Below are 27,941 nucleotides of genomic sequence, written 5' to 3'. Positions count from 1 at the left end.
CTCTCTATAGAATTGTGTATGTCAGAGCTTCCTAAACTGTGGGTTGTGATGATTCTATGGTTTAAACAGTGTATTTTATCCTGTTTTTATGAGGAATGGTTCAGGCTGAGGTGCGTGAGTAGTCTGCTCCAAAACCAATAAAGCAAATAGTTTGAGACATCTTGGGATTTTTTCTAAGGTTGGAACAATAGAAGCAGCTTGATTGAGTAGGGTCAAGCTCCCACAAGAACCAGGAATTTTTTTTTTTTAGTTTTCGCCTTCAGTTGCAGTTGCTGGGATCTTGAAACTGGATGTGGAAGCTGGTATTCCTTTCTCTGTTACAGCTAAAAGCTAGGGTTCTCTTCCTGCTGCTGGCATTGCATCTGAGACTATCTATTTTACTGTTTTTGCCTTTGCAAGGGGTGTTACTATATTGTAAGTTAATTAGTAGTCGTAATAATACATCTATTATTTTGCTAAGTATTGATAGTTACAATTCTTTTCTTTACTTTTTTATTTTGTCTGTACTTTAACTTTAGTGTATGAATAAAGTGTGTTTTGTTTCAAGCCTGGTAGTTTGACCAATCGAATTGCATCCGTAACACAACACCTTACACTTACCTTTTAAATAAGAAAACGTTAGGGTCTCGACCATCTTCTGAACATATTTTGTGGGGCTTTGGTCTGGTCCATAACAGGGTCATGACCTTTGAGTAAATTTCAAGGCTACAGTGATGGCTGTGGACATCGTACTGAATGCTAAGCTTCGTGAGGCTTCTTTAAATCATGGCACATTTCTTATTGGTGAGGGTGGCCTAAAGGACAGCTCTTTAAGGCCTGGATTGCTGCTACATAAAAGGTCTGTTAAAAGCTGTTTGTTTGTCCTTTGCAAAAGTTTAAACAATTGCTGCCATGCTGAACCTTCATCCCCACAGCACGGGAGCTTAACACCCTCACCCACTCACTGAAGCTTTACCCCTCCCAACCCACAGCCAATTCCAAGCTCCTGCTCGAAAGGACATTAATTAATTAATTTTTGCATTAATTGATCACAAGTTTATTAAAGAAACTTCAGAATCAATATTTTAAATTAACTGATTTTAATTCTACCAGTTGCTGAGGTCGGATTTGAACCCACACCCCAAAGGTTTGGGCTGGGTCGAACAACATTACCATAAAGTCACAAGGACACACATGAAATCTGAGGTGATAAAATTAGGGCCAAACAGGGAATCGGTTTGGAGAGGTCTGGTGTTAGTTTGAAGGTCATTGGTTAACTTTGATTTCTCTTCACAGATGCTGCCAGATCTGCTGAGCTTTTTCAGCAATTTCTGTTTTTGTTTCTGGTGTTTGTTGTCTGTTTTAGACCAGATGAGCTGGCCACAAGCTGACAAATGGAGACTTACTTGGAAACAGACCCAGGCCATGTAGATTTTCGCAGCTGTCCAGCTGAATGATGGAGCACGACTCCAGATGTCGCTGACACTTGACTTTCCAGAGTATAAATCAATGAGAGGACCAGACAGAGCACACTGGTACTGATCACAGGACATCACAAAGTAGAACACTATTATTGGAGCACAGAGGAGCAGAAAGATAACAGATACAAGGGAAAACCAATCCACTTCCCTGAAGAGAAAGCACAGACAGCTGTTAGAGTTGTTCCAAGTTGAAAAGCAATTTAAAAATTACCAAAAATAGGATGCAATCAGATAAGACCATAAGACGTAGGAACAGAATTAGGCCATTCGGCCCATCGAGTCTGCTCTGCTATTCGATCATGGCTGATACGGTTCTCAACCCCATTCTCCAGTTTCCTTCCCGTAACCCTTGATCCCTTTGATATACAAAACCTATCTATCTCCATCTTAAATATACTCAATGAACTGGCCTCCACAGTGTTCTGTGGCAGTGAATTCCATAAATTCCCCACTCTCTGGCTGAAGAGGTTTCTCCTTATCTCAGTTGTAAAAGGTCTTCCCTTTACTCTAAGGTTATGCCCTCAGGTCCTAGTCTCTCCTACCAATGGAAAATCTTCCCAACATCCATTCTGTCCAGGCCATTCATGATTCTGTAAGATAAATCAATAGGATTTCAAATTATATGTAAATTATTGGCCTCAATGCCCCTGCATTGGGTGCAGGAAAACCCTATACACAATCACCTCTGCAATCTGGAAATATATTGTTCAGAAACACCAGTTATTTAGAAATTTATTATGCAGATGCCGCACATCTTCCCATTCTGGACTGCTTAAGAATCAGCCATTTCTGAAATTTTGGAATTTTCTGGATGATAAAATGATGCCCGAATGCCTAATCACAGTCATGAACTAGAAAACAGTGATACCACATGATGAAGAAGTGATAAAACTTGATTCATTTATCCAAATATGGTACTATCACATTGGCTTCTCAAAGGGCCATGCTAAAATGGTGCTGGGAGATGCATGGGATCATAGAATCCCTATAGTGTGGAAGGAGGCCATTCAGCCCATTGAGTCCACAGTGATCCTTCGAAAAGCATCTCACAAAGACCTACCCCACCCCACCCCCAGCCTATCCCTGTAACCCTGCATTTCTCATGGCTAATCCACCTAGCCTACACGTCCTGGGTTCCTGGCGCTGTGAGGAGCACTGCTAACCACTGAGCCACCAAGTTTCTGGAGTGTTGTTGGAGTTACGACCATCCAGGCAAGTGGGGAGTATTCCATCACCCTCCTGACTTGTGCCATCTAAGAATTACACATAGAACAGATTTCTTTCCTTAAATGACCTCAGTGAACCAGGTGGACTTCTACAAGAGTGGATCATAATAATGAGTTTACGAATGAGACGATCTTCAGATTCCATTCTTTGATGAACTGAATGATGTGGGATCACAAGTCTTTACAATGTTACCGCAATCATCAACTATAGCAGTAACAATCGTGGGATTGTTAATTCTGGTTACCCAAATAATTTGCATGGATACATAGCTTCTTCTCTGATCATTTTTTTCAAAATGCTTCACTAAGAGTGAATTAATTACAAATTCAGTTTTGGTTTGACAGAGACAAGCTTACATTAGAAAACCCACACACAGCACCAGTTCTAATTTAATATTTTCTCATCAACCTACTGAAAGATGTTATTACACACCACTGGGATGTGAACCAGCCCTCTTGGCTCAGAGGTAATGGTACTACTACTGTACCACAAGAACCCTCATGTCCTGGTGTATGCTTGTCCTTTCTATTCATTTTCTTACCAGGCTCTGCCCCATTGGCCCAGTTGTTCCTTCTCACTTGGGCCAACTCCATTTGCAGAATTCCTGTTTTGCTTTTTAATAGAGCCAAAGGATTGTGTGGCAGTCATGGTGTCCTGTAACAAAAGGACAGACAATTAAAAGTTATTTCATATGCAATTAAAGGCAGTTATTGTTTACAGCAAAAACAAAGAATGAGCTGGAGAAACTCCAGCATCTGTGAGGAGAGAGACACACAGACTTAACGTTATAGGTCCAGTGACCTTTCTGAAGAATCCTGATCTGAAAAAGACTGACTGAACCCAAAACATTACCTCTGCCTTCTCTCCACAGATGCTGCCAGACCTGCTGAGAATCTCCAACAATTATATTTTGGATTTGGAATCCCAGCATCTGCATTATTTATCTATCTATCTATCAATATTTATCATTGAGAATAATACCAGCAGCCCTGTGGTATAAACAGGTCACTGTGGCTGCCACCTTGATGGTTCTCATCTGACAGGGAACGATAGCAGATGACAGACTTTGAGTAACCAATATAAACAATTCAGCAGAGGGTTCTCAGTGGAACCTAAGACTTAATTTCATTCATTCTACAAATTGAAAAGAAATCAACACTTTCCAATTCTTCCACAATAATTCAGGCAGTATAAATATTGAAGTCATATCCTTCGCAAGACGGGTTTTTAGGCTGCATTCAGGTAGCTAAGAGCAGTCACTCACCTAAAGAAGCAACAGATTAGAATGAAGCTTCATTCCTGATGAATGATGGCTTTTGCTCGAAACATCGATTCTCCTGCTCCTCGGATGCTGCCTGACCTGCTGTGCTTTTCCAGCACCACTCTAATCTTGACCCTAATCTCCAGCATCTGAAGAACTCACTTCTACCTAATGAAGCAATGTGCTGCCCCTTCCAAACTGGATGGCCTCCTGTCAAACAATTGGACAGGAAGCCCACCGCTGTAGTTATTAATTGGTCAATTTGAGGAAATTCAATGCTGAGGAAAGGGTTAGCCTCAGGTGGCCTTCTGAGATCCCCTTTTTTGAAAATGACAGTGGAGACCTGAGGCCACGGGGAATCATTGAAAATCGGAACAGGAGTAGGCTATTCGGGCCTTCAAGCCTGCTCCGCCATTCAATACGATCAAGGCTGACCATCCAATTCAGTCCCTTGTTCCCGGTTTGTTCCTATATCTTTCATCCCTTTCACCCCAAGTGCTATATCCCACAGGAAAATCCTGCTCCACATCTCGAAGTGCCATTCCTGACGTGCCATTCACAGAGGCATGCCCAAGGCCTAAAGGCAAGACCTTGCAGGGCCATTGCTAATGAAACCTGACATTACTGGCACCACTCCAGATACGATGCACAAACATGAAAAGTCAAGATCCAGAATCACTGCCCGTGAACAAATTAATTTAGGCAGCAACAGTGAAGCTGCTGGAGAAACTCAGCAGGTCTGGCAGCATTTGTGGAGAGTGAAACAGAATTAATGTTTTGGGCCCTCTTCATCAAAATTGGGCAGGAGTTGGGTGATAGTTACATTCTTCATAGTTTATTTCATGGAGCACCCTGGTTCCCTGAAACTAAATGACAAAACCGTCAGCCCTGAGGCATGCTCGGTGGCGCACCAGCAGTCAAATCTCCCACCCTCACAGTGAACTGGACAGCGATGGGCTGAAGGGCTTATGCCAGAAACCCTCCTGCTCCTCGGATGCTGCCGGACGTGCTGTGCTTTTCCACTTTTCAACTCTGATCTCCAGCATCTGCAGTCCTCGCTTTCTCCTAGTGATAGGTACGGTCAGCCAGACAGAAAGAAGAGGTAGCAACAATGGATATGTCACACCCAGTTCCAGATCAGATGGCAGAAGACAAGTTCAGGAAACGAGGGGGGAGGGGATCTCACAGAAACCAATGAAATTCTTGACAGAAGGAGAGATAAGGGAAGGTGAAGGCCTAGTGGTATTATCGCTAGACTGTTAACCCAGAGACCCAGGTAATGCTCTGGGAATCCTGCCACAGCAGGTGATAGAATTTGAATCCAATAAAAATCTTGAATTAAGAGTTCAATGATGACCATGAATCCATTGTTGATTGTCAGAAAAACACATTTAGTTCATTCATGTTCTTTAGGGAAGGAAACTGCCATCCTTACCTGGTCTGGCCTACATGTAACTCCAGACCCACAGCAATGTGGCTGATTCTGAACTGCTCTCTGGGTAATTAGGGGTGGGCAATAAAAGCTGGCCCAGCCAGTGACACCTTCATCCTGTGAATTAGAAGACAAAAACAGCAAAAGCACAAAGGATATCCCTGACTTCTGGGAGTCCAGACCCAGTCAAAGGATACCATGCAGGAGAAAGTGAGGACTGCAGATGCTGGAGATCAGAGCTGAAAAATGTGTTGCTGGAAAAGCACAGCAGATCAGGCAGCATCCAGGGAACAGGAGAATCGACGTTTCGGGCATAAGCCCTTCTTCAGGATACCATGCAGGCCATTTAGGACTGAGTTGAGGATGCATTTTGCCAGGGAGCAGGGGGTGACCCTGTGGAACTCTCAGCCACAGAAAGTGATTAAGGCATTGAGTCAGAGAGGCCAATAACACAGAAAAAGGCCGTTCGGCCCATCAAGGCTATGCTGGTCTAAAACAAGCACCTAAGTATTCTCATCCCGAATTAAGGCCAAAACGAAGGGTATGGTGAGAAAACAGGGACAGAATTATGATGATACTGAATGGCAGATAGGGCTCAAAGTGCTCAGTGGCCCACTCCTGTTCCTATTTTCTATCCACTGACAAAATTATTGTCTCCAGGTGACTCACTTGCAAACAAGAGATCAGATACCTCCCCAATGAAAGGGTGGGAACCAAAGAGTGATGCAGAGCTCCACCCATGAACTGATCTTACATCAGCATTCAGGTGACAATATCCTCATCAATTCAAAGCCACTATTCAAATACAAAGCAGTCCTGACAGTATACTCTTGGCTGCAATTGTTCCCTCCGTTCTTTACCCCAAGCTATTGAATTATTTCAGTTGCTATTGGAGGACCTGGTTAATCGTCAAGGCTAAAATGCAAACTCAGTTACCACAGGAACTTCACTGAGGGGTCAGAGGCCTTGCCTGCTGTAAGATAATGAGGTAGAAACCTGCCCTGCCGCTTTCAGGGAAGCTCTGCAAAATCACATGACAGTCAGGCACTGGCATGGCCTCCACAAGACCCCAGGGATGGAATTCCCACCCCATTCAGATCCGGCCACTCTTGCCCTCAGCTGTGCCACTGGGAAGGCCATGGCTGTGGGTGAAGGATCAATCCCTATTCCTGCCCTCAGTTGAGTCCAGGATTGTGGAATCATTGAAGCACAGAATCCGTACAGAGTGGAAACAGGCCATTTGGTCCAACAAGTCCACACTGACCCTCCGAAGAGTATCCCACCCGGACTCATTCCACTACCCATTACTCTATATTTCCCCTGACTAATGCATCTAACCTACACATCCCTGAACACTATGGGCAATTTAGCACGGCCAATCCATGCTAACCTGCACATCTTTGGATTATGGGAGAAAACCAGAGCACCAAGAGGAAACTCACGCAGACACGGGGAGTATGTGCAAATTTTATACAGTCGTCTGAGAGGAATCGAACCCAGGTCCCTGGCGCTGTGAGGCAGCAGTGCTAACCACTGAGCCACCGTGCCATGGAGGGTCCATGACTAAAATAAGTGATCTATTGAGGGCGTGGGTTGTTATTGGGCTGGAGATCATGGGGAGGAGGAAGAGTCAGAAGGAAGGATGGGCAGGGGCTCACTCCCTTTGGACCCCTCACCCTCCCCTTCCCCTCCAGCCTGTTGATCAGGAACTGATCGCCTTTCAGCAGCACCCCACTTCCCCAAGTTGATGAGCCACTTGCACAGGTTGGTGTGTCAGGTCAGGTCAGGCCAGGCCCCTTGGTAACATGGTCACTGGCAGCTGGATTGACCCCAGTGGTAGTGAGCTGAGGTCACATGGGGCTGAGATGGGGTGGGAAGTGTAACTCTGAAGCTTCCTGGCAGAATCTAATTCAGGTGGAAGTGAAAAGGCGTTGGAGTTGGGAATCCCTCCGCAGTTTGCTCCCTCTGGAAAGGGAAGAGTCTGGAACCTCCGTGGGTTCAGCCCTGCAGCCGTAATTTGCTTAATGTTTTAAACCTTAGAGTTGACTAATCAGGACTGTTTGGAAATGATACGGTGTTTCAAATAGAAAGTATCTAGTAAGGTCAAAAGGTTTTATTTACTTGTATGCACACTGGTTCATGGGTGGTTCTGATTGCAACAGACCACATCATTATCACCTCTTTAAATTTATTTTCTTTCGAGTAAAACACACTCTCCTTGTTATGACAGATGACACATGATTAAAGTTCCTCAAAGCAGGGCGAAAAGAAAAGACTGTGGTGATATGAGCTGCAAAGTGGCTCCAAATTGAAATGTGGTAACTTTAATGTACAAAGGACCATTATAGGATTAATTTCTTTTGTGTTTCATTTTATTTATGCTGACAGCCTAGAGCACCCTTATTCCCATTTCAAACACAGCATTGCACTTCAGTTGGTCATTCATTTTTACTACGCTGGCAAGAAACCACAGGCAGGATGTACAAAATGTATAATACCAGCATAATATTACGGGAACTAAAATTCAGACTTATATAGCAACCTTAATGTGATAAAATATCCCAAAGGATTTTACAGGAGCTTTACAATTCAAATTATGACGCTTCAAAAAGTACTTCATTCAATGCAAAACAGTTGGCAAAGGCACTATGTAAATGCAAATTTATTCATTAGCAACTGGTATTAGAACCACTTACCACTGATAGTAGTAATGAGGATAACAAGCTAGATTTTGTTGTGGTTTAATATTACCTTTCAGCTCAAGGTTCAACTCCAAACAAAATTGCACTCTTCATCTTTTCCCCTCACCAAGACCTGAGTCAGCTAGACTATTAATGTAGTTCGGATCAGAGTGGTGCTGGAAAAGCACAGCAGGTCAGGCACCATCCGAGAAGCTGGAAAATCGACGTTTTGGTCAAAAGCCCTTCATCAGGAATATTAATGTAGTTAATCTCAGCAATGTTGGCACAGCCAGCGACGCCTGCTTCCCATGGCTGAATAAAACATACTCTTCATCAAACCCGAGGTGTCTGTCAACATGCATCACAAACACACGCACACACACACACATCCCCACCCACATATAAAAGGAATACTATTCTGCACCTGCCAGTTTCTGGATGGTGGAAAACTTTCAGCCAGTTCTGCTAATGTCCCAACACACATGACGAATGTAACAAAAGCACATGAGACACAAAGTCAGATAAAGCGCGTTTATGGCACTGAAACAGGTCACTTGGCCACCCAACTTGATCTCAATTTCAAGCATTTGGCCTGTAACCTTTCAGGTTATGGCACTTGAGGGGCACATTGAGACACCTCTGAAGTGAGTTGAGAGTTTTCTGCTTTCAATACCCTTTCAGGAAGTGAGCTCTAGAACCGACCACTCTCTGGGTGAAATAAAACGTTTCCATCCATCAGCTTAACTCAATGCCTCCTCACACCCATACCCCCACCACCAGTCAGTCACTGACCTCTCTACTATGGTGACTGGGTGCTTTTGCTCACTCTATCCCTCACAATCTTGTACACTCTCCACTCCTCTATTCTGAGGAGAACAAGCATAGCCTAACCATCACGCCCCAGAGAACCTAATCTTCATATACAGCGTCCAAACCATCACAAACATTAACAAGAATCACTTCTGACAGAAGTCAGGATGCTCCAAGGGATGGTAGGAATCATCTCTCTCAGTAGGGTGTATATGCATCAGTGCAGAAGAAGGATGCTTTAGGTGCAACTTGAATGAGGAACAGCAGAACTGTCACTGCAAGTGGTAAGAGTTTAGGATGCACTGCCCGAGAGTGTGGTGTAAGGCAGAGTCAATCAAAGCAATCACAAGGGAATTAAATAGTTATCTGATAAAGGGAAAATGTGCAATGTGATAATTGAAAATATGATGTTTGAAATAAGTGAGATGCACATTTGAAGAGCTGGTACAGACATGATGAGCTGAACAGCCTCTGTGGGGAAAGACAGAGTTTGAGGGGCGCCCTGATTGAGGCCTACAAGATCATGAGAGGGTGTAGACAGGGTGCATAGCAAGAAACCTTTTCCCAGAATGGGGTCACGAATTCAAAGTAAGAGGGGAAAGTTTAGCGGAGATTTGCGTGGAAGGTCCTTCATGCAGAGGGTGGTGGGTGCCTGGAACGCATTGCCAGCGGAGGTGGTCAGGGCGGGAACGATAGCATCATTTAAGGTGTATCTTTCTCCTTTACTAAGTTGTTTAATCGTCCACCATAATTCATAACTGAAAGTGGCAGAATTGCAGAACTTAGACTTAATCCATTGGTTGTGGGATCACTTAGCTCTATCTATCACTTGCTGTTTGTTATGCAAGCAGTCCTCCTCGCACTCCAAGGACATGCAGGTCCTGGGCCTCCTCCATTGCCAAACCCTAACCACTTGATGCCTGGAGGAAGAACGCCCCATCTTCTGCCTTGGCACCCTCCAACCCCATGGTATCAATGTGGATTTCACGAGTTTTCCCATTTCCTCTGGCCCCCATCTTATCCTAGTCCCAAACTTCCATCTCGGTACTGCTCTCTTGAATGATCCTATCTATCCATCTTCCTTCCCACCTATCCGCTCCACCCTCTTCTCTGACCTATCACCTTCACCCCCACCTTCATCTACCTATTGCATTCTCAGCTACCCTACCCCCAGCCCCAACCACATCCCATTTATCTCTTAGCCCCCTTGGCCCACGAGCCTTATTCCTGTTGAAGGGCTTATGCTTGAAACGTCAACACTCCTGCTCCTCAGATGCTTCCTGACCTGCTGTGCTTTTCCAGCACCACACTCTTTGACTCTGATCTCCAGCATCTGCAGTTCTCACTTTCTCTTGTGCAAGTAATCCTTCACCAGGTTAACATCTTATCTTCAGATATGCCTGATGCTACTGCTGGCATGCCCTCCTACACCATCCTTTGAACCAGGGTTGATCCCCTGGCTCGATGGTAAAGGTTGAGTGGAGGATCTGCTGGGCCATGAAGTTACAGATAGTGCTGGAGTACAGTTCTGCTGCTGTTGATGGCCCACAGTGCCTCATGGGCCCCCAGTCTTGAGTTGCTAGATCTGTTCAAATTCTGCCCATTTAACACAGTGATCGCGCCACACAATATGACGGAGGGACTTTGTCTCCACAAAGACTGTGTGGAGGTCACTCTTACCGATACTGTCACGGACGGATGCATCTGCAACTGGCAGATTGGTGAGGATGAGGTCAAGTATGTTTTTCCCTCTTATTAATTCCCTCATATTAATTCCCTCACCGCGTGATGCAGACCCAGTTGAGCAGTTATGCCCTTTAGAACCTGACCAGCTCCATCAGTAGTACTACTGCTGAGCCTGTCTTAATGATGGACATTGAAAGAGACCCTTACCCCCATCAGTGCTTCCTCTAAGTATTGCTCAACATGGAGGAGTACTGATTTGTCAGCCAAAGGAGAATGTGGTAATCAGCAGGGGATCTCCTTGCTCAAGTTTAACCTGAGACTTCATGAGGTCCAGAGTCAATGTTGAGGACTCCAAGGGCAACATCCTCCTGAATGTATCCCTATCTCTGCCAGGTCTGTCCTGCCGGTGGGACAGGATACACCCAGGTGCAGGACAGTGGTGTCTGGGACATTATCTGTAAGGTATGATTCCGTGAGTATGCCTATGTCAGGCTGATGTTTGACTAGTCTGTGAGACAGCTTTCCCCATTTTGCTACTAGCCTCCAGATGTGAGTGAGGAGCCATTTGCAGGCTCGACAGGGCGGTTTCTGCCGTTGTCTTTTCTGGTGCCCAGATGGTCCATCCAGTTTCATTCCTTTCTTGAGACTTTCTAGCAATTGTTACAACAGAGTAACTTGCTGGACCATTTCGGAGGCCAGTTGAGTCGACCACGTTAATGTGGGTCTGGAGTCACATGTAGGCCAGAACAAGTAAGGATGGCAGATTTCCATCCTTGAAGGGGATTACTGAGCCACTTGTCTGTGCTTCCAACAAAGGTTTAATAGTCTTTGGTAGATTCTTAATTCCAGATATTTTTTATTGAATTCATATTCCACCACCTACCATGGCAGGATTCAAACCAGAACATGAACTGAGCTTCTGAATTAATAGTTTTGTGATAATGCCATTTGGCCATCAACCCCACCTTTGGGGTTTGGCCCTTCTTTATGGAAACTACTGTCAAGGTCAGACTGCAACATTTTGATCATAAGCAAATCTCCTTAGCAGGTATCCTTGTACTTGCTTGTCTTTGCGTTGACTCTAAACTTCAGTATCTTCATGTTGACAGTAAACTGTCAGCCAACAATCAGAATCAAATTATATTCACCCCTTTCAAATTCACCTGACTTCACTGCATTCAGGTTTCACAATTTCTCTTCCAATGACACTGCACCATACCGACAAGCTATCTGCCACTTCTTCCACAACCTGTTGGAATTTTTTCAAAGTCCTGTTAATGCCATCAAAATACACTACAATCATTACCTTCCTCACACGCTGTTATTGACTTTACAGTGTCAATTTGAAACCAGGAAACACTCTCATTTCAGAACACAGCTGTCCAATATATTATAATGCCAGCACGGCTTTAAAATTGAAGTGAAAAGTGCCTAAGAGTGCTCACAGTCTGCAGGATATATATTATTTATATATAATCTTACAGTCTTTTATTGAAATGTCCTGACATACAGATTCCAGCACACAAATAAAACTACTGCGGGGGGGTTGAGCTCTGTGCACTTCTCTAAGTTTACAAAGGCTGTTTTCCAACAAGCATAACAGAACTTTCAAACAGGCAGCAGGAAGTTTATTGCAACACAGGAGGCTGCAACCCAGACTAAGCTCCTGGATCAAGACTAATTGTAAAATTGCTACAGCACTGGGGTAGTTTCTGTCAATTCGAAATGGAGGCCAGTCCAGGTTTCCCTGTCACTCACTCTCACTGGGTTCGAACAGCGGGGTCAACTTAAATCGGTGAGTGGTCTGTACACCAGAGTCGAAGCGTACCTGGCTTACAGCTCCGGCGTTCACACTGCACTGAGCGAACAGTGTGAGCACTCAGTCAGATATTCTGCAGAATATTCCCAACCGCTGGTTTAGCTGTAAAACAGCTCAGCCAGGCCACCGATCCCATCTTTATTCTCCAGTAAAACGATCCTTTGGTGGTGATTTACTCACATCTTTGCGGTTCTCTACAATGTAAGCTATTTTTGTTACTTCGACCTCCCCCCCCCCCCCCCCCCTACACACACACATGGAAATACCTTTCATCTGGTTTACATTACAGGTTTAACTCCAACAATATCTGGAGCTGTCACCAGCGGCTGATTATTTGGGTCCGAACCTTGAGCTTCGTTATTCTCAAGGTGAAACGCGGGGGCAAAGTACACGGAGAGCGAGGATTTCTGCCCCACAGCCAGAGGGGAGGGAGGGCACCAATTCCCAGCTGGAAGCTGGATCGGGACCCCGAGGGGGATGGAGAGTGGGTGAATGAAGGACATTACCTGTCAACAAGCCAGCTCCAGCCCCGGACAGAGACCAGCAGAGAGCCCCGACAAAGGCGGCTTCACTCCCTGTGAACAGAGAGCCAGCTCCCCCACTGCTCCTGTTCCCTCCCTGTGCTCCGGGAGGCTGGGACTGAACCATTGCCCTCCCTCTCTCCCAGCATCTCTCCTTCCACCTTCAGCTCCCTCCCTCAATCTCTCCCCCCTCCCTCCATCACATTCTTCCCATCTCAGCCCTCGTCCAGCACTCTCTCTCTCTTTCTCTCAATCCGTCCCTCTCTCCCTGCATTTGCCTCCCTCTCTCCCCCATCTCTCCCTGCATCTGCCTCCCTCTCTCCCCATCTCTCCTTGTATCTGCCTCCCTCTCTCCCCCCTCCATCCCTGTATCTATCCCTCTATCTGTCCCTCTCTCTCCCTCCCCCCATCCCTTTCTCTCTACCTCCCCCATCCCTCTCTCTCCCTCCAGTGTTGATCGTTTCATACAGACAATAAGGACCGTTAAGGACACGCAGCAAACAAGACAAAAGACCAACATGCCGAGGCTTTCTCACGAACCTGAGGGACAGTAGAGATGGGGGAAGCGGTCAGGCTCCTCTCCCGCACACGATGCCTGGTTTGTGATGCTGGGGGCCGCCCTGTATTCCTCTCCTTACCCCTAGACCCACAGGGCGAGAGCTGTCAGCTGCTCCTGTCAATCACCAGCTCCCTCCAAGGAGATGCTCCAATGAGAACTCACCAAACCGCTGACCTCAGAGGGGAGGGGTGTGTCTTCGACAGCCATTGGTCCAAACGCCTCAAACCATTCCATCGGGCCATTGGTTGGCTGGGGGAGAGATGGGGCAGTCTCCATGACAACCTGCCTTTCTGTCAAGGATGTTCAGCCAAGGTAAAGGGTTCATACATTACTGCAATCTTCACTAGAAAGAACACAGTAAAAAGTACAAAGGACTGTAGAAACTCAGCAGTCCAGACAAAATCTGTAAAGAGAAAGAAATATCTGAGAGTTAACATTTTGAGTCAGAAAAAGTTGCATTGAGGTTGGTATCCCATCACCAAATCACATTTACATGTGCACAGTGCATGGATTCTGACCAATCAGCTCAGAGCCAGTCCTTAGAGTGGGGAGACTCTTTGATCCTCCTGCTTATATCTGTCAGCCAGGGCTCCCTGATTTGTCCAGGTTACCAACCCCAATTGGGATTTCATAGTCAACTAGATCCACCTGGCCAATCTCATTCCAATCACTGCAGAGTCCAGTATGTATTCTTCAAACACATTTGTGAGTTTCGAAGAAGTGTCATGTTAATTCTGTTTCTCTCTCTTCACAGATGCTGCCTGACCTGCTGAGTTTCACCAGTACATTATGTTTTCATTTCAAATCCCTGGTATCCATAGTAGTTTGCTTTTATTAGAATAAACAAAACCGCCCTTCATAGCAATAATTGATTCAATGGATCATAATATATGGACAATATTTCGAGCATGATTCTGTATCTTGCAACATTTATTGATTGGCCATCATCCATAATGTTTACGAAAGTCAAAAGTTTTCATTCCCTTATGTCAAGATAACATGTTTTGCAGATCATTCTTCTAAAACGCGACAGTTGTGTTCCTCTGCAACCTCACGCTATCAAAACTCCCACTATGGAAGAGTGCTAATAGAAATTCGCTATACCCATTCAGTAGAAAGCTCACGTTATTCAAGTAACGTTCACAATTCATCAATCACATTATCACCAATTTGCACTGAAGAAACACACGTTATAGTAGAGCGACCTGTGATTGCTTTATCTGTAACCTGATAAATTTCCAATCTCTACTCCGCTGTACATGGGAAATTCCAATTGGAGTCAAGCTCCCCATCTCCATTTTCCAGCCATACAACCCTTCAAAATTTTTGTTTCTACAATTACAATCTCTTAGGCGTCCTTTTGATTTTAATGATTGCACCATTGGCACCCATGCCTTCTGTTGCCTGCGAGCCTGTGCTTAAAGTTTGAAATGCTGTACTGGCACCTCTCTGACTGTCTGACTCTCCTTAAAAACCGAGCTCAGACAAAAGTTTGCTCTCAGACCTGATGCCAGCGTGCGTCAAATTTGCTTAATGACAACATTGGTAAAAGTGACAACATTGATAAAGGTGCTGTGTAAATACAAGTTGTTGTTGGTAGAACATACACATAAATGTCACATAATTTCCAGGAAGTCCTTGATAACATACACAAGTCCCCTGTCTCTGAACTAATTTAGAACACTTGGACAAAATTGTGTGGTCTGACTTAATTTCTTTTTGCTCAGACTAACCTTCTACTTATAAATAAACTGTAATCAGAATCATGAACAGGCTGACTGTTTTATATAAACACGTTGAAACTTGGCATATATGTGGATTGGTATGATGCTCCAGAGTCAACTAACCTGCCAATAATCTGAAGATCCATACCTGAGTAATTGCTACTTGCGTAAGGTATGGAAAGCACAGCCTTGGAGAACTCATGAAATCGTGCCCTGGCCTATTCCATTTCAAATGCTTTATCAGTGTCCTCCTCGCCATCATAAGATCTGAAACGGGGTGGTTCATTAGTGATGTCATGGTATTCAGTTCCATGTCTACTCTCCTGATCATGAAGCAATCCAGGCTAAGAAGCTGCCAATAATACTGAAAACTGAAAAGTGGGTGTTTTCTAAATCAGTTCATGGACTTCACTGGTTGGGCCAGCATTGATTACCTATCCCTAATGCCACGAGAAGGTGATGATGAGCTGCCTTCTTGAATTGTTGCAGTCCATTTGGTGCACGGAGATCCTCAATGCCATTTAGGGAGGCAGTTCCAGCATTTTGAAGCAGCGACTGAATGAATGGTGATATATTTCCAAGTCAGGATGGTGAGTGGCTTGGAGGGGAAATTATGGTGTTATCTGATACCCTTGCCTTTCGATGTGGTAGTGGTTGTAAATTCGATAGCCACTTTGCGCCATAATCCGGTAGTGGAGAAGGCTCAGAAATTTTCTCTTGGTCTTTAAAAGCACTATCATTGGTATACATGTTGATCTCAGGGTACTACTGCACAGAGGTTAAACAAAATCAGATATTTCAACACTGCAAGCAGAGACTAGATCTATGGCAGGTAACTCATCGTTATCTCTCAGAATCTCTCTCTACCAGCAGTGTGCCAGAATACCTTCCACGTGGCTGGATGTGTGAATCACAAAATGCAGTCAAAACGCATTTCAGAGAAAGTTCACCAGACTAATATCTGGAATGGGACTGTTGTCTCTGAGAATAAGTTGGACAGGCTAAGCTTGTATCCACCGGAGATTAGATGTATCAGAGGTGGCTTGATTGAAATCTGTAAGATTCTGAGAGGTGTTGAATGGGTAGATGTGGAGAGGATAACTCTTCCCATGGGGAGAATCTAGAAGGCAGTGACACTGCTTAAAAACAATGAGACAAGACAGAAATGAGGAGACTTTTTTTTCTCAAAGAGGATTGTGAGTCTGTGGAACGTTCTTCCTCAAAGGCAGGGGAAGCAGAGTGCTTGAGTATTTTTAAGACAGAGATTGATAAATTCTTTATAAGTTAAGGGGGTGAAAGGCTATTGAGTATAGGTGGGAATGTGAATTATAAGTAAGGGGGTGAAAGGCTATTGAGTATAGGTGGGAACGTGAATTATAAGTAAGGGGGTGAAAGGCTATTGAGTATAGGTGGGAATGTGAATTAATCAGATCAGCCATGATCTTACAGAATGGCAGAACAGGCTCATGGGGTCCATGCCTTTCTCCTGCTTATATGATATTTGTATATGTCCATGGAATCATAGAGTCATAGAGATGTACAGAAAGGAAAAGACCCTTCGGTCCAACTCGCCCATGCTGACCAGATATTCTCAATACATCTAGTTCCATTTGCCAGCACTTGGCCTCTAAATCCTTCCTATTCATATACCCATCCAGATGCCTTTTAATTGTACCAGCCTCCACAAGTTCCTTTGGCAGCTTATTCCATATATGCACTACCCTCTGAGTGAAACATATTTCCCCTAGGTCCATTTTAAATCTTGCCCCTCTCACCTTAAACATATGCCCACTAGTTTTGGACTTCCCATCTTTGGGGAAATGATTTTGTCTAATTATCTTATCGATGCCCCTCAGAATGTTACTAAGCTTTATAAGATCATCCTTCAGCCTCTGTCGCTCCAGGGAAAATAACACCAATGTATTCAGCCTCTCCCTCCAGCTCAAACCCTCCAACCCTGGCCAGATCCTTTAAATCTTTTTACTGTCAATGCAGAATTTGATTAGATTTCATTCTCAAAAGCTGCACTTCTGGTTCACTGTATATGCAATTGAAAGCAGGCACAATAACAACTCATCTAAAGTCTGTCATGACACAATTTGGAGGTGTCGTTGTTGGATTCGGGTATACAAAGTTAAAAATCACACAACACCAGGTTACAGTCCAACAGGTTTATTTGGAAGCACCAGCTTTCGGAGCGCTGGTGAATGACCACCTGATGAAGGAGCAACGCTCCAAAACCTGATGCTTCCAAATAAGCCTGTTGGACTGTAACCTGTGTGATTTTTAGCTTTGTCATGACATAGAACAAAGAACAGTACAGGACAGAACAGGCCCTTCGGCCCTTGATGTTGCACTGACCTGTAAACTAATCTAAGCCCATCTTCCTACACTATCCCATCATCAACCATATACATACCCAAGGGCTGTTTAAGTGCCCCTAATGTGGCTGAATTAACTACATTGGCAGGCAGGGTATTCCATGCCTTTACCACTCTCTGAGTAAAGAACCTGCCTCTAACATCTGTCTTAAATCTATCACCCCTCAATTTGCAGCTATGCCCCCTCGTACAAGCCGATGTCATCATCCTAAGAAAAAGACTTTCACTGTCCACCCTATCTAATCCTCTGATCATCTTGTATGTCTCTATCAAATCCCCTCTTAGCCTTCTTCTCTCCAATGAGAACAGATCCAAGTCCCTCAGCCTTCCCTCATAAGACCTTCCCTCCAGACCAGGCAACGTACTGGTAAATCTCCTCTGCATCTTTTCCAATGCTTCCACATCCTTCCTGTAATGGGGTGACCAGAACTGTACACAATATTCCAAGTGAGGCCGCACTCGCGTTTTGAACAGTTGTAGCATGACATCATGGCTCCGGAACTCAATCCCTCGATCAATAAACCTAACACACCACACCTGAAGAAGGGCTCATGCCTGAAACATCGATTCTCCTGCTCCTTGGATGCTGCCTGACCTGCTGCGCTTTTCCAGCAACACATTTTCAGCTCTGATCTCCAGCATATGCAGTCCTCACTTTCTCCTAACACACCATATGCCTTCTTAACAACATAGGCTGCTTTCAGTCCAGCCAACCCAGTTTCATCCACTTATTGTCCTCCTTATCAGCCTTTCTCTTTCCCTGGCTTACTATCAACCATTTCTTTGTTGCCCTCACTTGTTTATCTTTCTCTGGGCTTTGTCTCCACCTATCCACTCACTCATTTTCCCCAGACAACTCCCATCATCAGTATTTATACTGCCTTTTCCTCAGTACTACCAGTTCTGAAGAAGGGTCACCAGTTTTGAAACGTCAGCTCTGTTTTTCTCTCACTGCAGATGCAGCCAGGTCTCTTGCATTTTCTGTTTCCATTTCAGAAGCTTAGCAAGGTTACTTCACCAACAAATCTCTCCTTTGTAAGCCCCATCACAAAGATATACAAGAGAAGCAATGTCACGAGAACATAATCCCCTCCAAATCCATTGCTGGGTCATACATTACCTTGACTTAAATGTACACTACCAGCATGGTGGCTCAGTGGCTAGCACTGCTGCCTTAAAACACCAGGGACCCACGTTTGATCCCAGCCTTGGGTAACTGGCTGTGTGGAGTTTGCATATTCTCCCTGTGTCTGTGTGGGTTTCCTCTGGGTGCTCTTCTGGTTTTATTACCAATTTAGGATCATTAGCCAGACTGTAGACAATGTAGTACATTTGCATGTACTAGAACCTACACAGAGCCCTGTTCTTTACAGAAAGGAAAAAAAAGTACTAGAACCTACATAGATAGGAAAAAAAACCTATAACACATTGCACCTGTTTCAATGCAACACAGTAGGTGGTCGCTGCTTGCTGGTTCATTGCAACAGGGCAATGTCTTGATTAATAGGAGTGAATTTGCCTGTCTTAAAATTTAAACAAATCTTGACAGTTAACTATCAGTCATCATTAATTGGTGCATTCTGCATGGCAATGCCTCAACCTTTTGTCATTTGTCAACCAATCAGCTCCTCCCCTCATATGAATAAATGTAGGTTTTCCCCTTGAATTGACATTCTTGTGAATTGTCCTGATGAATGCAAATTGAAAAGATTTAACAAAGTGCGTCTCTGTTCAGCAATTTTCACTTTCTGCACTCCTAAATAATTAAATCAAAAATATTACAGAGAAACATTTGCAGTAAGATGTTTAATGACCTGAAAAATGTATTATAAAGGTGAAGGAGGACAGTTAGGCTGGTTTTACATGAAAATGTTACTCTTTGCCTTGCTATTAATGAATGGCATTTTATTTTACCATTTTACAGAACTTCAGTATTTGAAAAATACATATTTTTATTGAACCTTTTGTCCGGCACTCATCAGGACAATTCATAAAAAATACATCGTAAAAGAGACAATATTTTTATATTGTATAAGAAGAGACTGCTGATTGGTCAAGTGTTGTTTTCCCTTATTCATATTCATAGTGGCACAGTGGCTCAGTGGTCAGCACTGCTGTCTCACAGAGCCAGGGACCTGGGTTTGATTCCAGCCTTGGGTAACTGTCTGTGTGGAATTTGCACATTCTCCCTGTATCTGTGTGGGTTTCCTCCTACAGTCCAAAGGTGTGCAGGTTAGGTCAATTGGCCATGTTAAATTGCCCACTGTGTTCAGGGATGTTAATATGGTTCAATTTTCCTGCTTTGGCTTTTGAGGATCAGCTATGAAGGATCTCTCAGTCAAAGAACAAACCAATTTTCTTAGTCAACTGCAGCAGTATTTTGATTGATGTGTAAATTTGGTTAACAAGGAGTTGATTATAATGCAAATTCTGTCTCGAGTTTCAGCGTTCAATATGGAAGGATGACTGGACTCGCGGGCAAAGGTTTTATAGGAGTCCAGAGAGCTGTGCTGCCAGGACTGAAAGCTGGTCCAGAACTCATATTGGAGGATGGATGATCTTGGAGAGGGTTTTACCAGTGACAGATGAACGGACACCGTGGCTCAGTGGTTAGCACTGCTGCCTCACAGCTCCAGGCACCCAGCTCGATTTCACCCTTGGGCGACTGTCTGTGTGAAGTTTGCATGTTTTCCCCGTGTCTGCTTGGGCTTCCTCTGGCTTCCTCCCACAATCCAAAGACATGCAAATTAGGTGGATTGGCCGTGCTATGGGGATAGGGTAGGGGTCTGAGTGAGATACTCTTCAAGAGGGCTGGTGCAGATTTGATGGGCTGATTGGCCTTGTTCCGCACTGTAATGATTCTATGATTAAGAAGCCAGGGCAGCCTTCCAACGAAGAAGGCTGATTAGTGTCTTTGAGCTGCTGACCTAGTCAGAGGGCCACTGACTTGGAACCCTCCCTGACAGAGATGGTCAAGGTTGAAGCCTAGAGGGAAAGGGGAGAGGGCACATCCATGTTGAGGAACCCAGAGGACAGGTGAGAATTGCTTTTCAGATGCCAGGATTGGGAGGAATGTGAGGGAGACAAACGCCAGTGATCAGAGAGGGTGTATCCCCCAGGATGATGTTGGTGTCTTATGTTACTGCTTGACATCCTGGGAATCTCTCTGTAAGCCATGGAATGGCCACTGACATCCATCCATGGAAATCCCTCTGAGAATCCTCCTGGATACACCTGGTGGTCTCCCTGATTGATGGGGAACAATATGCCACTGGGGGCAGAAAGTGTCCATTATTTGATAGTGTCATTGAATTAATCAATCACATGCCTCATCTCAGCAGAGAAGCTGCAATATTGAATGACAATGGGAAGACATTGGACTTCCCTCATGCTGGCCCCTACCATTGATAAATGAGCCCTCCCACCTCCCACTTTCATCGGTCTCACCTCATGCTCACACAGTCAGAACTGTTGTCAGCAGCACACTCACCGTCTCCCAGCTTGCACACAATGCCTGCTGATCAACTGTAACATGCATGTCACCTGTAACACACTCACAGCATCACACTCATCCCCTCTCTTTTCTGGGTCGAAGGGTGAACTGTGAGGAGGTGCATAGAAGCTTCACTGAGATTTGGACAAGTTGAGAGAGTTGGGCAAACACATGGCAGATGAAGTATAATATGGATAACTGTGAAGTTATCAGCTCTTGTAGCAAAAGAAGGAAGACTGGTTATTATCTGAATGACAATAGACTTAGAAAGGGATAGGTGCTGTGAGATCTAGAAGTCCTCGTACATATAATAGTGTGCATGCACATCTAGCAGGTGGTGAAGAAGGCACGTGGTATTTTGGCTTCATAGCGAGAAGATTTGAGTATGGTGATGTCCAGGTGAGACCACAGCTGGAGTATTGGGTGCCATTCTGGTCTCCTTATCTGAAGAAAGGTGTTTTGACTATTGGGGAAATGCAACAAAGGATTACCAGACTGACTCATGGAATAGCAGAACTGATTTATAGGGATAGATTGGATCAGTTAGGACTGTACTCAATAGAATTTAGAGGGGAGATCTCACAGAAACCTATAAAATTCTAACAGGATGAGACAGGGCAAACACAGGACGTTCTCAATGACTGGGAAGTCCAGAACCAGTGATCATGGTCTAAGGGTATAGGGTATAAAATTTAGGACTGAGATGAGGAGAAATGTCTTCACCCGCAGAGTGGTGAGACTGTGTAATTCACTATCACAGAGAGCAACTGAAGCCAAAACATTGAATATTTTCAAGAAGAAGATGGGTATAATACTTCGGGGTAAAGGGATTAAAGTATTTGGACTGAAAGTGAGAACTGAGTTGGACATCAGCCTTGATCCTATTGAAAAACAGGACAGGCTTGAAGGGCCGAATGGCCTACTCCTATTCCTATTTTCTTTGACATAAATTGCTGGAAAAACCAGCAGGTCTGGCAGCGTCTGTGGAGAGAAAACGTTTTGTTAACGTTTTGGGTTCAGTGACCCTTGTACAGAACCTTTTCTATGTTTCTACATTCTTAAGATTTGTTAACGAATAGAATCCTTCTTAGTTTTTATTGAAATAGCTTCTGGTCATATTTAGAATATGTTACTTTTCTTGCATTCGGATTGAGTCATCAAACGGTGCAAATGCTGAATAAGAAAGTGGTTTTTAAAATTGCATTTTTTGTAATGACCAAATTGAACTGTTTTACAACATTCTTATAATTTATGGATAAATTATATTTTTTTGCCAAAATAAAATTCTGAATATTTAATCACTAAACCTTACCTCCTCTGAGCATGTGCAGAACCATGTCTTTCTAAACCAATAGGGAAGCTAAAGAAAACGCTCTCCATAATCTGATTGGATGAATCTTAATTGTCAATCAAACTATCAGAGCTTTTCTGATATTAATACAAGTGTAAAATCATTTATTTTTCACTCCGTCCTCAAATATTTTCTTTGCCAAGACTATAAATAAATCTTTAGGTTCTTCTAGCCCAGTCAATGTTGAAGCTGCTGCTGATTTAAGGGACAATACAAAACAAAAAGAGCAACAATTTGTATTTTTTGTGTCAGTCTGCGACCGTGGGAATAATGCAGCGTTTCCATCCAGACAGCGCTGAGCGGAGGATGAGGAGACCAGCAGAAGGTTGGGAAGAGCAGGCACTGTGTTTGGCAATGGGAATCCAAGAAGGCAGCTCTCCACACCCCCTTCTGCAGCAGAGGACAAGCTGACCCGGAAGAAAAGTAGAGAGAGAGAGTTGATTGTTGAAGGAGATTGCATTCATTCAGAAAGCTCTCGGCTTACCCTGTTTCCAGGTCTTAATATATGTCCCCTCACCACCACCTATAACATCAGCAGAGGGAAGTGAAGTCTACTTGCACCATGGTCGGATGCAAGGTCACCCTGGCGACCTGTGCTTTGAACCAATGGGTACTAGATTTTGAAGGAAATCTGAAAAGAATTCTGAAAAGTAAGTTTTCAAAAATTAAGAAGCTCCGTACGCGGCTATGTCGTTATATTGGGACGTATTCTTATGGTTACTTGGGGATTCCTACACCCCACCCATCATTTCTGCCCCCAGGATTAATTATCAAGAACGTGAGAGTTCCATTCTGTGGGAGCTAACAAAGGCAGTGCGTGAATCGCTTGAACTATTCGGCATTTTCTGAACTGCACCATTGTAACCCATATGTCATTTTCATGGCTAATGTTAGTTCTTGCATTTCTGCACAGTTATTCCCCCCAGAGTGAGGAGGAGGTTGGGCAGGGTGCACCCATTGGGCTCAATTACAACCCTTTGTTAATTCTGCCCCGGTGCTGTTTATCATGTGTTCCTGTCGCTCAGCTTTGACTCGTCAGGATTTATGCTGATAATCCGCTGCATTCTCAGCTAGCAACAGCATGTTTTGGTTGCCTAATGCATCCTCCTCACTTTCCTAGCGATACGCTAAAATGTACCAATCACATACTCTCAACAACACTGTAACTTGTGGAAGTGTTGGTGTTGGACTGGGGAGGAAAGTCCAACACCAACACTTCCACAAGTGGCTGTTTTGTGGAATTCCCTCCTCTGAGCCAGAACGGTCTGTGTTGAAATCTCTAACACTGGTGTGTTACTGAAGTGCTGCCTTTCAGATAAGCTGATACAATGAGACCTTGTCTGATTCCTTGGGTTGCACATAAAAGATTTCTTGGCACTGTGTCCAAGATGGGCATGAGAGTTATCCCTGATATCATGCCTGATTTAAAAAAAACCTTTTAATCAACATCTGTCTGGTCATTATCACTTTGTTTGTGGGAGGTTGCTCGTTGCAAATTTGCTGTTGATTTTTCAAAATTTCAAGTGATTGCACTGTGAATATACTTCATTGGCATTAAATCACATTGCAACAATCTAAGGTCAGCAAGCCACTGGGGATGCAGTGGCATAATGATCATATCCCTGGACAAGATGTTCAGACTGCCCCACCCCCAGATTAATGTTTTGGGGATAGATGTTTCTGGAAAAACTCTATAGATTTGGCAGCATCTGTGCAGAGAGAAAAACAATGTGAGTGTTTTGAGTCCAATAATTTTTTTCCTTTTTGGAGCAGTTTCAAAGTATGGTTATTGGACTTGAGACTTTAACTCTGTTAGTGAGTTTTGAGAAGATTTGTAGCTCAAGTTGAGGCTCTGGATGTAGGTTTGCTCGCTGAGCTGAAAAGTTCATGTTCTGATATTTCGACACCATACGAGGTAACATGTTCAGTGAGCCTCCAGACAAAGCATTGCTGATGATTCCTGCTTTCTATTTATATGTTTGGGTTTCTTTGGGTTAGTAGTGTCAGTTGCTGTTCTTTTTTTCTTAGGGTGGTAAATGGGGTCCAAGTCTGTGTTTGTTGATAGAGTTCCGGTTGGAATGCCATGCTTTTAGGAATTCTCGTGCATGTCTCTGTTTGGCTTGTCCTAGGATGGATGTGTTGTCCCTGTCAAGGTGGTGTCCTTCCTCATCTGTATGTAAGGATACTAGTGCGAGAGGGTCACTAATAACAGAAAGACCCCCTTTCTGTGGGACAACACATCCATCCTAGGACAAGCCAAGCAGAAACACGTACGAGAGTTCCTAGACGCATAGAGTTCCGGCTGGAATGCCATCAACAAACACGTTGACTTGGACCCCATTTACCACTCCCTGAGAAAAAGATCAGGAAATGACATCACCAACCCAAAGAAACCCGAACATAAAAACAAAAAGCAGGAATCATCAGTAATGCTTTGTCCGGAGGCTCACTGAAGATGTTACCTAGTATGGTGACAAAATGTCTGAACATGAACCTTCTAGCTCAGTGAGCAAACCGACATTCAGACTTTATCTCTCTTTTTTTTTCTCCTCCACAGGTGCTGCCAGATCTGAGTTTCTCCAGCACTTCTTGTTTTTGTTTGACCAGATTGTGGCAGTATTGATGTTCCACAGAAGCATTCTCCCACCAATGGGGAGATGGTCTGGAGAACACTTTCAAAAGCTGATTGGGGACAGACGTTCGCAGGTAAAGTGACGCCTGGAAAATGGGAAGCCTTCAGAAATTGGATAACGAGAGTCCAGAGACAGTATACTCCTGTTAGGCTGAAAGGAAAGGCTGGTAGGTGTAGGGAATGCTGGATGACTAAAGAAATTGAGGGTTTGGTTAAGAAAAAGAAGGAAGCTTATGTCAGGTACAGACAGCAGAGATCGAGTGAATCCTCGAGTATAAAGGAAGTAGGAGTATACTTAAGAGGGAAATCAGGAGGGCAAAAAGGGGACATGAGATAGCTTTGGCAAACAGAATTAAGGAGAATCCAAAGGGCTTTTACAAATATATCAAGGACAAAAGGATAACTCGGGAGAGAATAGGGTCCCTCAAAGATCAGAGTCTAGATTAGAGTGGTGCTGGAAAAGCGCAGCAGGTCAGGAATAGATGATGAAGGGCTTTTGCCCAAAACGTCGATTTTTCCTGCTCCTCAGATGCTGCCTGACCTGCTGTGCTTTTCCAGCACCACTCTAATCTAGACTCTGGTTTCCAGTATCTGTAGTCCTTGTTTTTACCTCTCTCAAAGATCAACAAGGCGGCCTTTGTGTGGAACAGCAGGAGATGGGGGACATACTAAACGAGTAGTTTGCATCAGTGTTCACTGTAGAGAAGGGCATGGGAGGTATAGAATGTAGGGAAATAGATGGTGACATCTTGAAAAATGTCCATGTTACAGAGGAGGAAGTGCTGGATACCTTGAAATGGATAAATCCCCAGGACCTGATCAGGTATACCCTAGAACTCTGTGGGGAGCTAGAGAAGTGATTGCTGGGCCCCTTTCTGAGACATTTGTACCATCAGTAGTCACAGGTCAGGTGCCAGAAGACTGGAGGTTGGCTAACGTGGTGCCACTGTTTAAGAAGGGCAGTAAAGACAAGCCAGGGAACTATAGGCCAGTGAACCTGACGTTGATGGTGGGCAAGTTGTTGGAGGGAATCCTGAGGGACAGGATGTACATGTATTTGGAAAGGCAAGGACTGTTTAGGGACAGTCAACATGGCTTTGTGCGTGGGAAATCATGTTGTGGCTGTACAGGATATTGGTTAGGCCAATTTGGAATATTGCTTGCAATTCTGGTCTCCTTCTTATCGGAAGGATGTTGTGAAACTTGAAAGGGTTCAGAAAAGATTTACAAGGATGTTGCCAGAGTTGGAGGATTTGAGCTATAGGGAGAGGCTGAACAGGCTGGGGCTGTTTTCCCTGGAGCGTCGGAGGCTGAGGGGTGACCTTATAGAGAAATATAAAATCATCAGGGACATGGATAGGATAAATAGACAAAGTCTCTTCCCTGGGTTGGGGGTGTGCAGAACTAGAGGATATAGGTTTAGGGTGAGAGGGTAAAGATATAAGAGACCTAAGGGGCAACTTTTTCTCAGAGGGTGGTATGTGTATGGAGTGAGCTGACAGAGCAAGTGGTGTAGGCTAGTACGATTGCAACATTTAAAAGGCATCTGGATGGGTATATGAATTGGATGGGTTTGGAGGGATATGGGCCAGTGCTGGCAGGTGGGACTAGATTGGGTTGGGATATCTGGTTGGCATGGACAGGTTGGTCTGAAGAGTCTGTTTCTGTGCTGGACATCTCTGATTCTAAATGATTTTGCTGATCAGATCATTACCAGGGAGAAATTTATTCAACGGGGAATGGTAGAGGGTTATACTCTTCTAAATTGGGTGAAAATGTAATGAAGAAAGAGACAAAAGCCAACTATTACAGAATTGTTCGCTTTAATTCTGCCAGTTTTCTCTCTGCATTCTGATTTGTACTTTGAAGTGATGTGGTCAAGACTACAGGGTGGTGACTGTCAATTCACAGCTTGGTGCCAATGGTAGAGTTAAACTAGCTATTGCAATGTTTCCTCAAAATCTATCTCTATCTGATGACTTTCTCTGTGTCTCCCTTCGATATCTTGTTTTAAGGTTGTCAAAATTTAGTAACATTAAATAACCTATGAGCAGGTTACTAGTACATTCTTTGTTTTGAAATATTTTTAAACGTTTACAGGTATTGAAATAGCAAAATCAAAAGGTGCACGATATAGACTTGGACCTGAACTGGAAATTTGGTAAGTAAAAAAGAAATTTCTGCTATTTTTTTTGGTAAACAGTACTTTCAAACCAATGAAGAATTATCAAGTCCAGTCCCTGGTCTTGCGTCATGAACACATTGACTAATTTGCACAGCGTGAGCTCCCACACACATTTAATATGAGAATGATCCTGAAATTGTCAATGGAGAAGGTGCAGTTTTGAGGATCGGTGTTGATGAAGTGGTAATATCTCTGGATTATTATTCAGAAGCCCAGGCTGAGGTTCAGAACAATACAGAAGGTAGAATTTAAATTTAGTTAATAATATCTGGAATAAAACATAAAGCTACGTGAAGTTTTTCTACATAAAATGTTGTAAAAACCTTGTTGCTTTTTTTTGATGTTGGCCTGCATGTGATTCCATAATGTTGACCTTTTCCTGCCCTTTGAAATGGTCAAACAAACCACCTTAGTTCAAGGACAGTTCAGGATAGGAAACAAATACTGTCATTGTCATTGACTCCCACATCCCGTGAAAGACAAGGAAAAAACGCATCGTGTTGATTCATTTTCCTTGCTTCACGTTTGAAATGAAGATTCAGAGTTGGTAATGTTTGTAGAGAATTTGCTTGTGAAATGTGTAAGTCACTTTGACAGCAGAATGCTCTATGGGGCGACCCTTTGGTCTTATGTAATGGTCCCAGCATTTTTGGACAAGTTAGATCCCAGAGTAAAACCTGGAATGAGAGACCATAAGTTTTAATTTTTGAAGTTTGATA

General features: G+C 43.9%; 2 protein-coding genes across 7 annotated transcripts in view; one reads left to right on the top strand and one right to left on the bottom strand.

Annotated features, from left to right (window-relative positions):
- dhcr7 (7-dehydrocholesterol reductase) overlaps nucleotides 1-13,626 on the bottom strand; it is a 41,739-nt gene extending 28,113 nt beyond the window's left edge. The window contains exons 1-3 of one of the 5 annotated variants that reach the window (XM_043705358.1): nucleotides 13,438-13,626; nucleotides 3,229-3,341; nucleotides 1,386-1,608 (exon numbers count right to left, since the gene is read on the bottom strand). In XM_043705358.1, the coding sequence (XP_043561293.1) occupies nucleotides 1,386-1,608; nucleotides 3,229-3,335 (330 nt within the window). In that variant the 5' untranslated portion in view covers nucleotides 3,336-3,341; nucleotides 13,438-13,626. Of the gene's footprint in view, nucleotides 1-1,385; nucleotides 1,609-3,228; nucleotides 3,342-12,642; nucleotides 12,801-12,882; nucleotides 12,903-13,437 lie in introns of those variants that run through there. The other 4 variants (XM_043705361.1, XM_043705360.1, XM_043705359.1 and 1 more) reach the window with 4 other exon arrangements.
- Nucleotides 13,627-22,494: 8,868 nt separating this feature from the next.
- nadsyn1 (NAD synthetase 1) overlaps nucleotides 22,495-27,941 on the top strand; it is a 93,090-nt gene continuing 87,643 nt past the window's right edge. The window contains exons 1-2 of one of the 2 annotated variants that reach the window (XM_043705356.1): nucleotides 22,495-23,055; nucleotides 27,138-27,198. In XM_043705356.1, coding sequence (XP_043561291.1) covers nucleotides 22,968-23,055; nucleotides 27,138-27,198 — 149 coding nt within the window. In that variant the 5' untranslated portion in view covers nucleotides 22,495-22,967. The remainder of the gene's footprint in view (nucleotides 23,056-27,137; nucleotides 27,199-27,941) is intronic. The other variant, XM_043705355.1, reaches the window with a different exon arrangement.

Source organism: Chiloscyllium plagiosum, chromosome 16 (assembly GCF_004010195.1).
Source record: "Chiloscyllium plagiosum isolate BGI_BamShark_2017 chromosome 16, ASM401019v2, whole genome shotgun sequence".
NCBI classification, from domain to species: Eukaryota; Metazoa; Chordata; class Chondrichthyes; order Orectolobiformes; family Hemiscylliidae; genus Chiloscyllium; species Chiloscyllium plagiosum.
Note: the sequence above shows the minus strand (reverse complement) of the source record. Positions and strands in the feature narration are given on the sequence as shown.